This window comes from Anser cygnoides, chromosome 3 (assembly GCF_040182565.1).
Source record: "Anser cygnoides isolate HZ-2024a breed goose chromosome 3, Taihu_goose_T2T_genome, whole genome shotgun sequence".
NCBI lineage: Eukaryota > Metazoa > Chordata > Aves > Anseriformes > Anatidae > Anser > Anser cygnoides.
This window is the reverse complement of record NC_089875.1, coordinates 14,240,172-14,250,957: the sequence shown is the minus strand read 5'-3', so window position 1 is coordinate 14,250,957 and position 10,786 is coordinate 14,240,172. Positions and strand designations below refer to the sequence as shown.

The 10,786-nt window shown below is 61.1% G+C and overlaps 2 protein-coding genes across 3 annotated transcripts; both read left to right on the top strand.

The window, feature by feature from the left end:
- Positions 1-77: 77 nt before the first annotated feature.
- Positions 78-3,014, top strand: NPAS4 (neuronal PAS domain protein 4). The gene is made up of 4 exons (XM_048078972.2): positions 78-1,204; positions 1,337-1,739; positions 1,879-2,360; positions 2,482-3,014. The coding sequence occupies exons 1-4, from the start codon at positions 1,104-1,106 to the stop codon at positions 2,759-2,761; spliced, it is 1,266 nt and encodes a 421-aa protein (XP_047934929.2). The 5' UTR covers positions 78-1,103; the 3' UTR covers positions 2,762-3,014.
- Positions 3,015-3,542: 528 nt separating this feature from the next.
- Positions 3,543-9,975, top strand: RRP36 (ribosomal RNA processing 36). 2 transcript variants are annotated; one of them, XM_066993514.1, is made up of 8 exons: positions 3,543-3,697; positions 5,594-5,723; positions 7,729-7,795; positions 8,232-8,336; positions 8,459-8,533; positions 8,640-8,757; positions 8,970-9,140; positions 9,509-9,975. In XM_066993514.1, the coding sequence occupies exons 1-7, from the start codon at positions 3,565-3,567 to the stop codon at positions 9,107-9,109; spliced, it is 768 nt and encodes a 255-aa protein (XP_066849615.1). In that variant the 5' UTR covers positions 3,543-3,564; the 3' UTR covers positions 9,110-9,140; positions 9,509-9,975. The 2 variants fall into 2 exon arrangements, with proteins under 2 accessions (XP_066849615.1, XP_047934937.2); XM_048078980.2 differs by having other exon boundaries at positions 8,970-9,975.
- Positions 9,976-10,786: the final 811 nt, after the last annotated feature.

Sequence of the window (10,786 nt, the reverse complement as noted above, 5' to 3'; positions counted from 1 at the left end):
CCGAGCTGGGGGCCGCCGTGCTGGGAGGGGAAGGCTGGGCCTCCACTGCAGCGGGCGTGGGATGGGGTGGGGTGGGGTGGGAGCTGTGCGACGCCCGGGGTAAGAGGGCTGGAGGCTCCACGGGTGCCTCAGGAGCTGGTTCCTTGCCTTCTGGCACTGCCCCGCTGTAGGCTGTGGTGGGCGACGAGCAGCAAGGGTGAGGCTGGGGCCTGAAGGGAGCCGGGCTGTGCTGGCAGCATGTCTGGCTCAGGGAGAGCAGTCCCTGGCACCAGGTTAGCCGCGGGGGCTGGCTGGGCATCTCCCCCAGGCTGGCAGGCAGCTCCAGCTCCCCCCGCTCACCCAGCAGCCTCTCCAAAGCCACGAGGTGCCGGAGCTTTGTGCCGCAGCCCTCCTCCCCCAGCACTGAAGCACCAAGCTCCCTCTCCCTGCGCCGTGCCAGGCGGCAGGGGACACCCACAGACCCCCCAACTCGGTGTCGGGCAGCGTGGCTGCACCCCGAGGTGCTCCTGGCTGTGGGATGGGGCTTCTGCAGGGACAATCACAAGCTCTGGGGCACTGGTGGAGACACCCGGTACCCCATGCCAGCTCCCTCTAGGAGAGCAAACCTTTGGTGGGGAGAAGGCGGTGGCCTTGCTGGGGAGGGGGTTGTGGGCACCCTGCTCCCTTCCAAGGGCTGAGGGACACCGTGGCCCCACGCAGCTCAGGTCCCCAGCCCACCACGGACGTTGTGCTGGGCTGTTGATGGTCGGCCGGTAGCTGGTGGACGCACACCCCGCAGTGGGATCCCTGCTGCCTTCGTCATCGCCCCCTCCTGAGCTGCCAGGCTCGCTTTACAGACCCCAGCTTCCTTTTATTGCTTCCCCTCTCAGATTGCAGCCGGGCCGCCGGGGCTATTTTTAGCAGCCTGCCTTCTAAAAATAGCCGCGAGCTGTTGGCAGTTGCGTCAGGAGAGGTACCTCTCCTCCGCCCGCCGCCTTGGCCCCTGCGCCCCGGGAGGCTACAAAAGGAGGCCGGGAGCAGCGGGGGTCAGCGGGTTCAGAGGCAGCCGCAGGCGGAGGAGGCGAGAGGCGCTCCGCCAGCTCCGGGCGCGCCGTGCCGGCACAATGACCATCTTCTGCAGCCACTGCCACAGGCCGCTGCAGGCAGAGGCGAGCTGCCTGCCCGGGAGGGCCAGGTCGGCGCCCGGCGTCTCCAAGCCGTTCAGGTGAGCTGCCCCTCGCCCGCGGGGCTGCAGGCTGGGCAGCGTGCAATTCCCGCAGCCTGCCGTTGTGCCGGAGCAGGGGACGCCGTCCCCCCCCTCCCCAGGACAGGGCTCCCCAAAGAGCTGGCTTTGCAGGTCGACCAAGAGCGCCTCGAAAGCTCGCCGGGACCAGATCAACGCGGAGCTGCAGGCGCTGCGCTCCCTGCTGCCCATCTCGGCGCGGGAGAAGGAGCGCCTCTCCTACCTCCACACCATGGCCCTGGTGTGCCTCCGGCTCCGGGGCGCTCACCTCTTCCCTCCAGGTACCCGCGGGCACCGCCGTACCTGCCCGGTGCCTCGCCAGCACGGCTCTGCACGGGGCGCTGCTCCTGGAGGAGCCTCACGCTGTGCTCCCCCTGCAGACTCGGCTCCCCCGGCGGGACCGGTGCTGGGTGCGGAGCTGCTCTCCCTGCTGCCGGGGTTTCTGCTGGTGCTCTCAGCCGGCGGCAAGCTGGTCTACGTCTCCGAGAACGTCTCCCAGGTCCTGGGCCTCTCCATGGTAAGGCCTGGCCGCTGCGGGGTTGCAGTCGCTGTCCCCGCGAGGCTCTCCGGTGGCTTCAGCAGGCCGCGAGCTCGCGGTGTGCCAGCACCCGGCCCCGCGGGGCAGGCACGCTCCATGACGACAGCTCCCCGACCAGGTGGAGCTTCTCGCCCAGGGGGACACAGTCTTCGACATCTTGGATGGGCAAGCGCGGGAGGACGTGTGCAAGAAGCTCCTCCTGGCGCAGGAGCAGCCAGGCAGGGGTAAGGCTGGGAGAACGGGAGGCTGCTGGGGTGGGGGTCTCACAGGTGCTGGGCTCTTTGTGGCCGCCTGGAAGGGGAGCGGGGCTGCCAGGGGAGCCCCTGACCCACCCCGGCAGGTTTGCTTCTCCGCAGAAGTCACGTTTGTCAGCGAGATGTGCACATCCAAGGCCTTCCGCCTGCAGCACGGGGGTAACCGGGCCGTGGCGGTGCGTGGGCGCTTCCTGGCCCCACGCTGGCCGGCCTCCCCCACTGCAGCCTTCCTGGCCCTCTGCACTCCGGTCCCACGGCTGGCTGCAGAGGGCGATGCTGGCTCTCAGGACGACCTGTTCCACAGCACTCATGCTCTGGACATGACGTTTACCGATGTCACGGAGAGGTGAGGGGTGCCCGCTCACACCGCAGCCCCAGCCGGCTGTCCAGGACAGCCAGGATGGCTTCACTTCGCTAAGCCCGGGTGCAGGACACAGGCTGGACCCCACTCCTCTTGTCCTCCCCAGTGTCATCTACCACCTCGGCTACCACAGGGAGGAGCTGATCGGTCAGTCGTGGTACAGCCTCCTGCACCCCGAGGACACTGACCTCGCAGCTGCCCAGCACAGGGCTGTGGGTGAGTGTCAGGCCTGGAACTGTCCGTGTCCTCCTCTACCCTGGTCTGACTACACCCAAGACCAGGATGGTTGGGACAAAGCAAGTTTAGTCCTGCTCACTGTAAGAAGGAGGAAGCAGAGGGTTAGTTACACGCCCACGTGGGTTTGCAAGCACACAGGTGGCTGCTGAGCTGGGGGCCACCAGCGCTCTGCCCTGGCACAGTGAGGGGACGCACACAGAGGGGGGACGATCCCCCTTGAGCCCCGTTTCTCCGAGCATCCCCGCCCCCCTAACGCCTCCCCTTGCCCGCAGCGTTGGGGCCGGGGCCGGCCGCGAGCCCCGCGGTGCTGCGCGTGCTCCGCAGGGACCGCACCTGGGCCTGGCTCCGCGTCTGGGCGCGAAGGGGCCGCGGCCTCATCGCCTGCTCCAGCCGCAGCCTCAGGTGAGCGCTGGGCCGGGCCTCGGGAGGCTCGGCGGGGGGACGGGGGGGGGGTTAAGGGTGGGGCGCGGAGCCCCGGGGGCTGCCCCTCACCGCCGCGTCCGCCGCAGGGAGGAGGAGGCGGCCTACCTGCGGGCACGGCGCCGCGCCGCGCCGCCCCGCAGCCCGGCACCGCCTCCCGCCGCCGCCGCCGCCTCCCCGCCGGGCCCGGCGCTCGGCCGGCTGGCCGCACAGCTCCGCGCCTTGGCCGACAGCCTCTCGCCGCCCTCCGCCGCCGCCCCGCCCTGCCCCGGGACCGCGGCCTGCCCCGGGCCCTGCCCCGCGGCCTGCCCCGCGCCGCCCCGCGCCGCCCGACGCCGCCCTGGCGCTGGCCCGTCTCCTAGGCGACGCGCTGGAGGCCGCCGCGCCGGGCAGCGCGCATGCGCGCCGCGCGCCGCTCGCTCCTCAATAAAGGCCCCTCCCACCGAGTGAGTGAGTGACTGAGTGACTGACTGACTGCGCATGCGCGCCTCCCGACCGCCGCTGGGCGCGTGGCTGAGGGGAGGGGGCGGCCATGAGGGGGGGCAGGGGGGCACGGGGCGAGGAGGAGGAGGAAGAGGAGGAGGAGGAGGAGGAGGAAGAAGAAGAAGAGGAGGAGAGAGGAGAGGAGGAGGAGGAGGAGGCGGCAGCGGGCTCGGCGTCGGAAGGTGAGGCCCTGCGGCCGCTCCCGCCGTGCCTGAGGGGGCTCTGAGGGGGCCCTGAGGGGGCCCTGAGGGGCCGGGCCGTAACCCGCTGTCCCCTCGGTCGGTTCCTGCCCCGGAGCGGCCCGAAGCTGCTGGGCCCGGGCACCGGGGCGAGCCTGCCTGAGGTAGGGGTAAGGGAAACGGGTGCTCCCGAGGGGGTTGGTGACACCTCGGTGGCCCGCCGTGGGCGTCGGTGGGGCTGGAGGTCTGGCAGAGGGGGGGGGTGGGTCTCTGGAGGTCCCCTCCCGCTGAGGTGTTCTGAGGGGAAAAGGGACAAAAAGCAGCCAGGAGGTTAAAGGATCGGGGGAGGGTGCGGGGGATGAGGGAAGCAGGCCGGGCCCGCGATGGAGAGCCCCTCAGGACGGCGAGTTTCACCCAGGGATGGGAGCAGCCCTTCTGGAGCAGGGCACTGCACTTCCCCAGCTGCTGCCCAGCTCTGTTTGCCCCCTGGGACCTCTGGCTTCTGCCCTACAACGGCTGGTGATTTGTCATTTTTTCTTCTGCTGCTCTCAGATGATGTTTGTAACAGTGTGAGTGGCTAGTTCTTGCCAGCCTCCTACAGACACACGGTAGGACACGTGTCCTGTGCTGACACTGCTGTGCGGAAGGTGCTTTCCCCGTCAGGTTTTAATGTGTTGCTTCTTGGTTTTGTTGCCAGCATGTGAGCCTTTGCTTACTTTCACGGTACTGTTTTGGAAATGTGGCCAACTGGAATTCTGCACTGCAAGTGACAGTGCCTTTGTCTTTACAAAACATTAGAGTCATTTCCACATCATTCTTCCTTTCTTTTAATGTTTTCTCTGCCCTTCTCACTGACCTTGCACAGAAACTTTCATTCATCCAGGGACACCCACGTATCTATCCTCCTATATAGAGATTAACTGCTCTACGCCCCAGTAACTTGTGTAACGAATACAGATTCTTCCTGTAGTGCAGTTTAAAGATTTCTGCACTGAAGGCTACAAACTCCACTAAGATGATGGCTATGAATTGCCGAGCTGCTTGGCACTCGGTTTGTACCTGAGCGGTGAGCGCAGGTCTCTGCTCGGAAGGTGTCGCGTTGTGGCCGTGCAGGCACTGAGTGGCAGCACGAGGCTGACAAAGGGCAACGGTGATGGGGGGCAAGGGAGCCTGAGCCAGGGAGGAGATCAGCCGGCAGCAGGATCAGCGGGAAGGGTGTTTTGGGGGAGCAGGGTGATCAAACAGCGCTGTGTTAACGTTTCCTTTCTCCCTTGCTCTGAAAACTCGAGTGTACAAGCGAAAAGAAAGCATTTCTTAGGGCAGTACTTGGGGCAGGGTACGGCTGTTTTGGGGAGGCCATGTTTGGGTGTTTTGTGCCAGCCGCTTGGTACCCCAGCTGTGCCTCGCCGCCAGGACTGCGTGCCTGGCACTGTGAAGAGGTGCTGAGCAGGCAGACACCTCCCAGGTGTGAACCCAGAAAGAATTGGTTTGGTTGCAGTTAGGAGGAGGAGAACAGTACGCTGTTGGTGTAGTACTCGTCATTCGGGCTGCTAATGTTTTATATCTTGTAAGAACTGTTTAGTCTCCTTCAGTGACAGTGATCTTAAAGAAGCGTAGCAACAGAAGACTCCGGGAGAATATCTTGTGCATTCATCGGCACTTGGCGTAGAAGTGGTTTTGATGTTTCTTCTGTTGTGGTGGTCTTCTATTCGGCGGTCAGAGGCGAGAAGGAATAATTTGTAAAATATAAGATGTGAGCTGAGGGGTGCATGCAGCAGGAGAGGGGCGGCACCACTGGGCTCGTGCCAGTTGTAGCCAACTGAGCTGTCCCTCTTGGTGGAACTCAAGAAGTGCCTCAAGAAGCTGTTTGTTTCAGGCGTGTTCTGCTCTCTCTTCCAGATCCGTGTTTTATGTCTTTTGAGGAACGACTGCAGCTGCAGAGTGGTACGGGAACAAGAGTGAGCAAGCAGGTGGCCGGTGCGAAGAAAACTGCCAAACCCGCAGTGAAGCAGCAACGAAGCAAAAAGGGGTAAAGGTGTCCTCGTGCGTTCAGAATGAAGTTCCTGTGTGCCCTCTGCTCTCCAGAAGCTGTGCTGGGAACTCCTCACGGGTCGCTGTTGCCTTGGGGCTGCTGTAGATCTCCTTTAACGTGCTGTACAGCGGCGTCCTTCACCCCAGCGCTTTGTTTGGGAACGGGCTGATAGCGTTGGGGCTCTCGATATTCTGTCCTGCTCCCCAGCTGTCACCTGTTACTTGACAGTTAAATCAGCACTCAATTCCTGTACGCCCTCTGTACCGAGATGCTTTTAACCCAGAAGCACGGCTTGCTTCTCTTTTAAGGGAGAGTGTTCTACCTCTGTCCCCCTGCTGCTTTCTGATCCCCTTCCAGCTTATCGGGGTCTCCTGCCCGGCTCCCGGAGCTGCAGAGTTGGCCAGTTTTTCTGGGATTTCATTCATCCTTCTGCTCTTCTCTCATCTGCGTTGATGTTCCTCCCTCCCTCCCCTCCGCCCAGTACTATCCCGTTCTCCTTCTCCGTAGTCTTTACGCCTCCTGTTTGTATTCTCTGGAGACGCTATTGATGTGGCGACTGTGGAATGTAGTCAGTGCAACAAAGCCTATCAGATCTCTTTGCCGGCCTCTGCCATTAGCAGCTGCCATACCATTACCCTTTACTTGCGGTAGTTAACAGTTCTCAGTCCTCAGGGTCATATCCCAGCGATTTGAACAGGTCTCCTCTGTTGCACTGGTGCTCCCTCCCCTATTTCTGAACCTCTGCCGAGTCGGTTTTCCTTCTGAATGAAGCAGTTGACCAGAATGATGCGTCTACTTTGCCTCCTACCCGAGAGGCTGGGAGATCTTGTGTAGTGCAGCATCCTCAGACAGCGTCTCTATTTCTAATACCTGGTTTGCATAATTCTGTTTTTATTATTTAATTCCCCTAATCCTTTAAGCGCTGCATCACTGTAAACCCCAGATGCTGTTTCTCTCATGGTTTTTTATAATGGAAGTGAACTTCTTAAAAAGGGCTTCAGGGAAATCCCCGGCAACTCGGCTGCTTTCAGCGATGGGTTATAAAGCTGGTTTGAGCGTTGCACAGGGGTGCAGCTACATGAGCGGATGTGAAGATACGCTAAATGCTGCCTCGAGCATGAGTTGGAGATCTGCTTTATTGCCTCAGGGCTGTTTGTGCTCCTTGCCCCAGTGAAACTATTGCCAAGTGTGGCTGTAACGCCAGGACTCTCAGCTTCACACGTCTTTCCACGTTTCTGGTAACGTAGGTGATGTACGGACAAATCATGGGATGCAGCATCTGAGTGGTATGGGGAGAGTAATACTCCCTTCTCCCGCGTTATCCTGCCTTCCTCTCAACCCTAAAGCACCAAGCTCCAAAGGCCTGGGCTACGAGAAGGACTTGGGTCCTGAGCCACTGCGAAGTATCTCTTGGAATACGTGCCATAAGCTGTATGGCCCACGTTCCTGGGGTCTGGCCTTTCCTGTACCCGAGTTACGGTGTGACACACATCAGTTATACTGCTCCTGGTCACAGGAGGGCGGACCTGTCTCTGTAACGACCACGTCACTGCAGAAACACCCAGCTTTGGTGTTGCCTTTCACACTGAGTACCGCTCAGTAGCGCGTGAGTTGGGCTAGGAACACAAGAGGGTTGTCACGTGGTGAACGAGAACGTGCGTGTGATGACTGAGTACGGTGCGTTTACCGACGCATCCTGTGCAGAGGCAGGTTTTCATTTGATACAGTGGGCTCTGAGGTTCTGGAACAAGACACGAAACACGCAGATGTTCTGTGGGGGATTACTTTAGCCACGCATCTATAGATCGGTTGGTTGCACTAGCCTTGTCTGGCTCTTGACCAGGCCACCTCTAAGGTATCGCCATGGGAGAAGCCTGGTGTTTTGGCACTGTGCATTAATATCCTCCAGAGGGTCTGCGTGACCTGCTGGCGCATTACTCTGAGCCTCTTTCTGCCCTCTGCTCCCTTCAAGTATGTGGTTTTTTTTTTTTTCCTCTTTCAGGCCGGTGGAGATGTCTGCCAAGAAACCCGTGCCTTTTCTGCGACAAGTTGTCTCTGTCACAAAGAAGGTGGGTGCTCCTTCTCCCCAGCTCAGCTCAGCTCCCTTAGTGACGCCGAGGGACACGGAGGTGGTGCTGGGGCTGCCGAAGGTGGCACAGGCTGTTAGTGGGAGACGGGGCTTGGACCAGCCTGCTGAGCGTGGGTACAGGTACTGCGCGTTTTGGGGAGAACAAGAGGTGGGGTGCAGCAGGTGCCGAGCTTAATTTGGCTTGTTGCTGTTGCCAGGTAAACTGGATGCAGATGTGATGACTTGGTGAGGGACCGCCACCTTTGTTGTTGGGCTCAGTCTTTGCTAACTGCAGATGTTTTCAGTGGTGGCTGTAAATATTGCTAGATAAAAAAAATAAAATAAAAACGTCAGGGTCTGATCCATGGGAAGAGAGAAAGCAGGACCTTAACGGTAAACCTGGCCCCGGCTCTCAGCTCTGCCTTTCCCGCTTCCAGATCCACAGAGACCCTCGATTTGATGACCTGTCTGGAGTGTATAACCCTGAAGTATTTATGAAGACGTACAGCTTCCTGGACGCCATCAAGAAGCAGGAGAAGGAGGTGATGCTTTATGCCTGTCCTTGGCCAGGAGAACCTTGCTTGGCAGGAGCAGCTTCCGCAAAGGCCTTTCGCAGCGGAGCTGGCAGGCAGGCAGTGACGCAGCTTTCTGCTCTCTTCTCCAGATGATTCAGAAGCAGCTGAAAAAATGCCGGGACGTGGAGCAGAAGGAGAAGCTGCAGCAGCTCCTGAACCGCATGGTAAGTTCGGTGCAGCAGCTCCTCTCCTGTGAGGCACGAAGAGAGGAGGTGTGTGACCTGAGGGTTCTCTAGACGCTTGCTGACACGGTCCATCCTTTCTGTGCAGACACAGCAAGAACTGGCACAGAAAAAACAGCAAAAACGGAGGGAGAGGGAGCTGTCTTTGAAGAGACGACAACGGGAATTGGCCAAGCAGGGGAAGAAACCCTTCTTCCTGAAGAAATGTAAGTACAGAGTGCGAACGTGCTGCTGACAGGGCTCCGAGCTCTGGAAGTGAGTGGTCGATAATTTCGCTTGGAGCTGCGGAGGGATGGGTCTGGTGCTGGCACCCGAGTGACAAGCCGGGCCTGGAGCCAGGCAGGGAGAGGCGAGAAGGGGCCAGTGTGCGGAGATGATTCAGGCTTGGGTTAAAGCCTCGCTCCTCTCTCCTTTGCAGCTGAGAAGCGGAAATTGGAGCTGGCAGAGAAGTACGCAGAGCTGAAGAGGAGTGGAAAGCTGGAGAGCTTCCTGAACAAGAAAAGGAAGAGGAACGCCATCAAAGACAAGCGCCGTCTGCCCTCGCAGAAGAACTTGTGACGGCTGGGCAGGCGTGCTGCTGCCTGGAGAGGTGGGGCTGCTGCTGGGGTTCCCTCCGCCCTGGCCAGGCCTGGGGACGGCCCCCCATCTTCCTGCCATCGCTGTACGGTGATGTTTTTAGGCTCCAGACCTTGCACCTGCCCATCTCTTCGTCTAGCTAGGAGAGCACAAGCTGTGCCCTGCGTCACTGGCTCTTCTCTGGGTCTCACAGGCACCAGCTGAGGTGGGAGGGCTCCGGTCCCGGCCCTGCTCAGAGCAGGGCCAGGGCTGCGTTCAGAACAGGCTGCTCAGGGCTTGCTTCGTGTGGGGCTGGAGATGTCCGAGGACAGATGCCACCACCTCTCTGGGCCCCTGCTCCACTGCTTCCAGGTCTCAAGGGGATTTCTTTTTTTCTTCCAGGAACGCTGCCTGGTGTTAGCCTGTGATCATTGTTCTCAGTGACGTGCCCGGCTCTGTCTTGTTAAAAACCTCGTTACAGGTCTGGGCACGAGCAGGAGGGCTTGCTTGTAGGCCTCTCCCTCTGAGGCTCAGTAAGCCAGCTTCCCTCAGCCTCCCAGCACGGTTCTCCAGCCCCTGCCGGTTTTCCCATCCTCAGCTGCAGTGAGCCCAGAGGGCCAACACCTTGCTGCTGGGGGCCCGACCTGGGTGTGGTATCCAGATGCAGCATGGCCAGCGCTGAGAAGAGGCGAGAGAACTGTGTCGGTGTCTGTCAAAGCAGCCGTGGCGTGGCAGGCCTCCCTCGCGGCCCGGCACGCAGCTGGCTGGTGGGGCACAGCTGCCCGGTATCTCCAGCAGGGCTGCCCCCTTCTCAGCTTGTTCTCTCAAGGGCTGGCTCCGCACAAAATAAATACTTCACTTTCCCTCTATTCCCGGTGTCGGTGCTGTTGCAATCCAAGCTGTAGTTTGAGCTGACAGGACGTGCCTCTCTCCGGCACTACCCACGACCGCCATCTCTGTCGTTTCTCCTCCCTCCTGCTGGCCCTCTCCTCACCGAGGTGACGTGGGTGCGGGCCCGGTGCTCCCTGTCAGACCCAGGTCGGCAGGGCAGGGTGCAGCCCCGCTGCCGCAGGCGGGCAGCTGCTGCCTGGGGCCCCGGGGAGAGGCCTCGCGGCGGGCAGGAAGCGAGGCGAGCGACGCCACCGTTGCCTGGCTGAGGGCGGTACTGGAGCATCTGCCTCCCCGCACATCCTGCTCTGCTGACGGGTTTTGGTGAGACTGGGGGAAGGCGGAAGAAGTGGGATGTGCCAGCTCGGTTAGGGACGATAAGGAGATCCTCAGCCGCCTTTAGCCCACGCGCGGCTTGCTTTGTGCGCTGCCCGGCCTCTTCCTCCTCTCCTGGCCTCACGATGCAGAGCCTGCCGCATCCTTACGCCTTTGGAGGGGGGGGGTTCCTTGGCAGCAGCGTGGTGGCACCGAAGCTCGAGGCTAGCACGGCCTCTTTGTGGCATCGGTTTGCTGTTCTGTGCTGTTTCTGTCCTGGAGCTGAACAAACCTCTCCTGGTAAGGGCGCAAGGAGAGAACTGAGGAAGGAGGCCGGAAGCCTTGGCTGAGAGGCCGTGCAGGAGCAGCCTTCCCAGGTCCCTGTGCCCCCATCCCTAGCTGCTGGGAGACCCGCCCAGCGGGCAGCACTCCTGCTGCAGCCCCAGACCTCTCCCCGGGTCTGGGTGGCCACCAGGG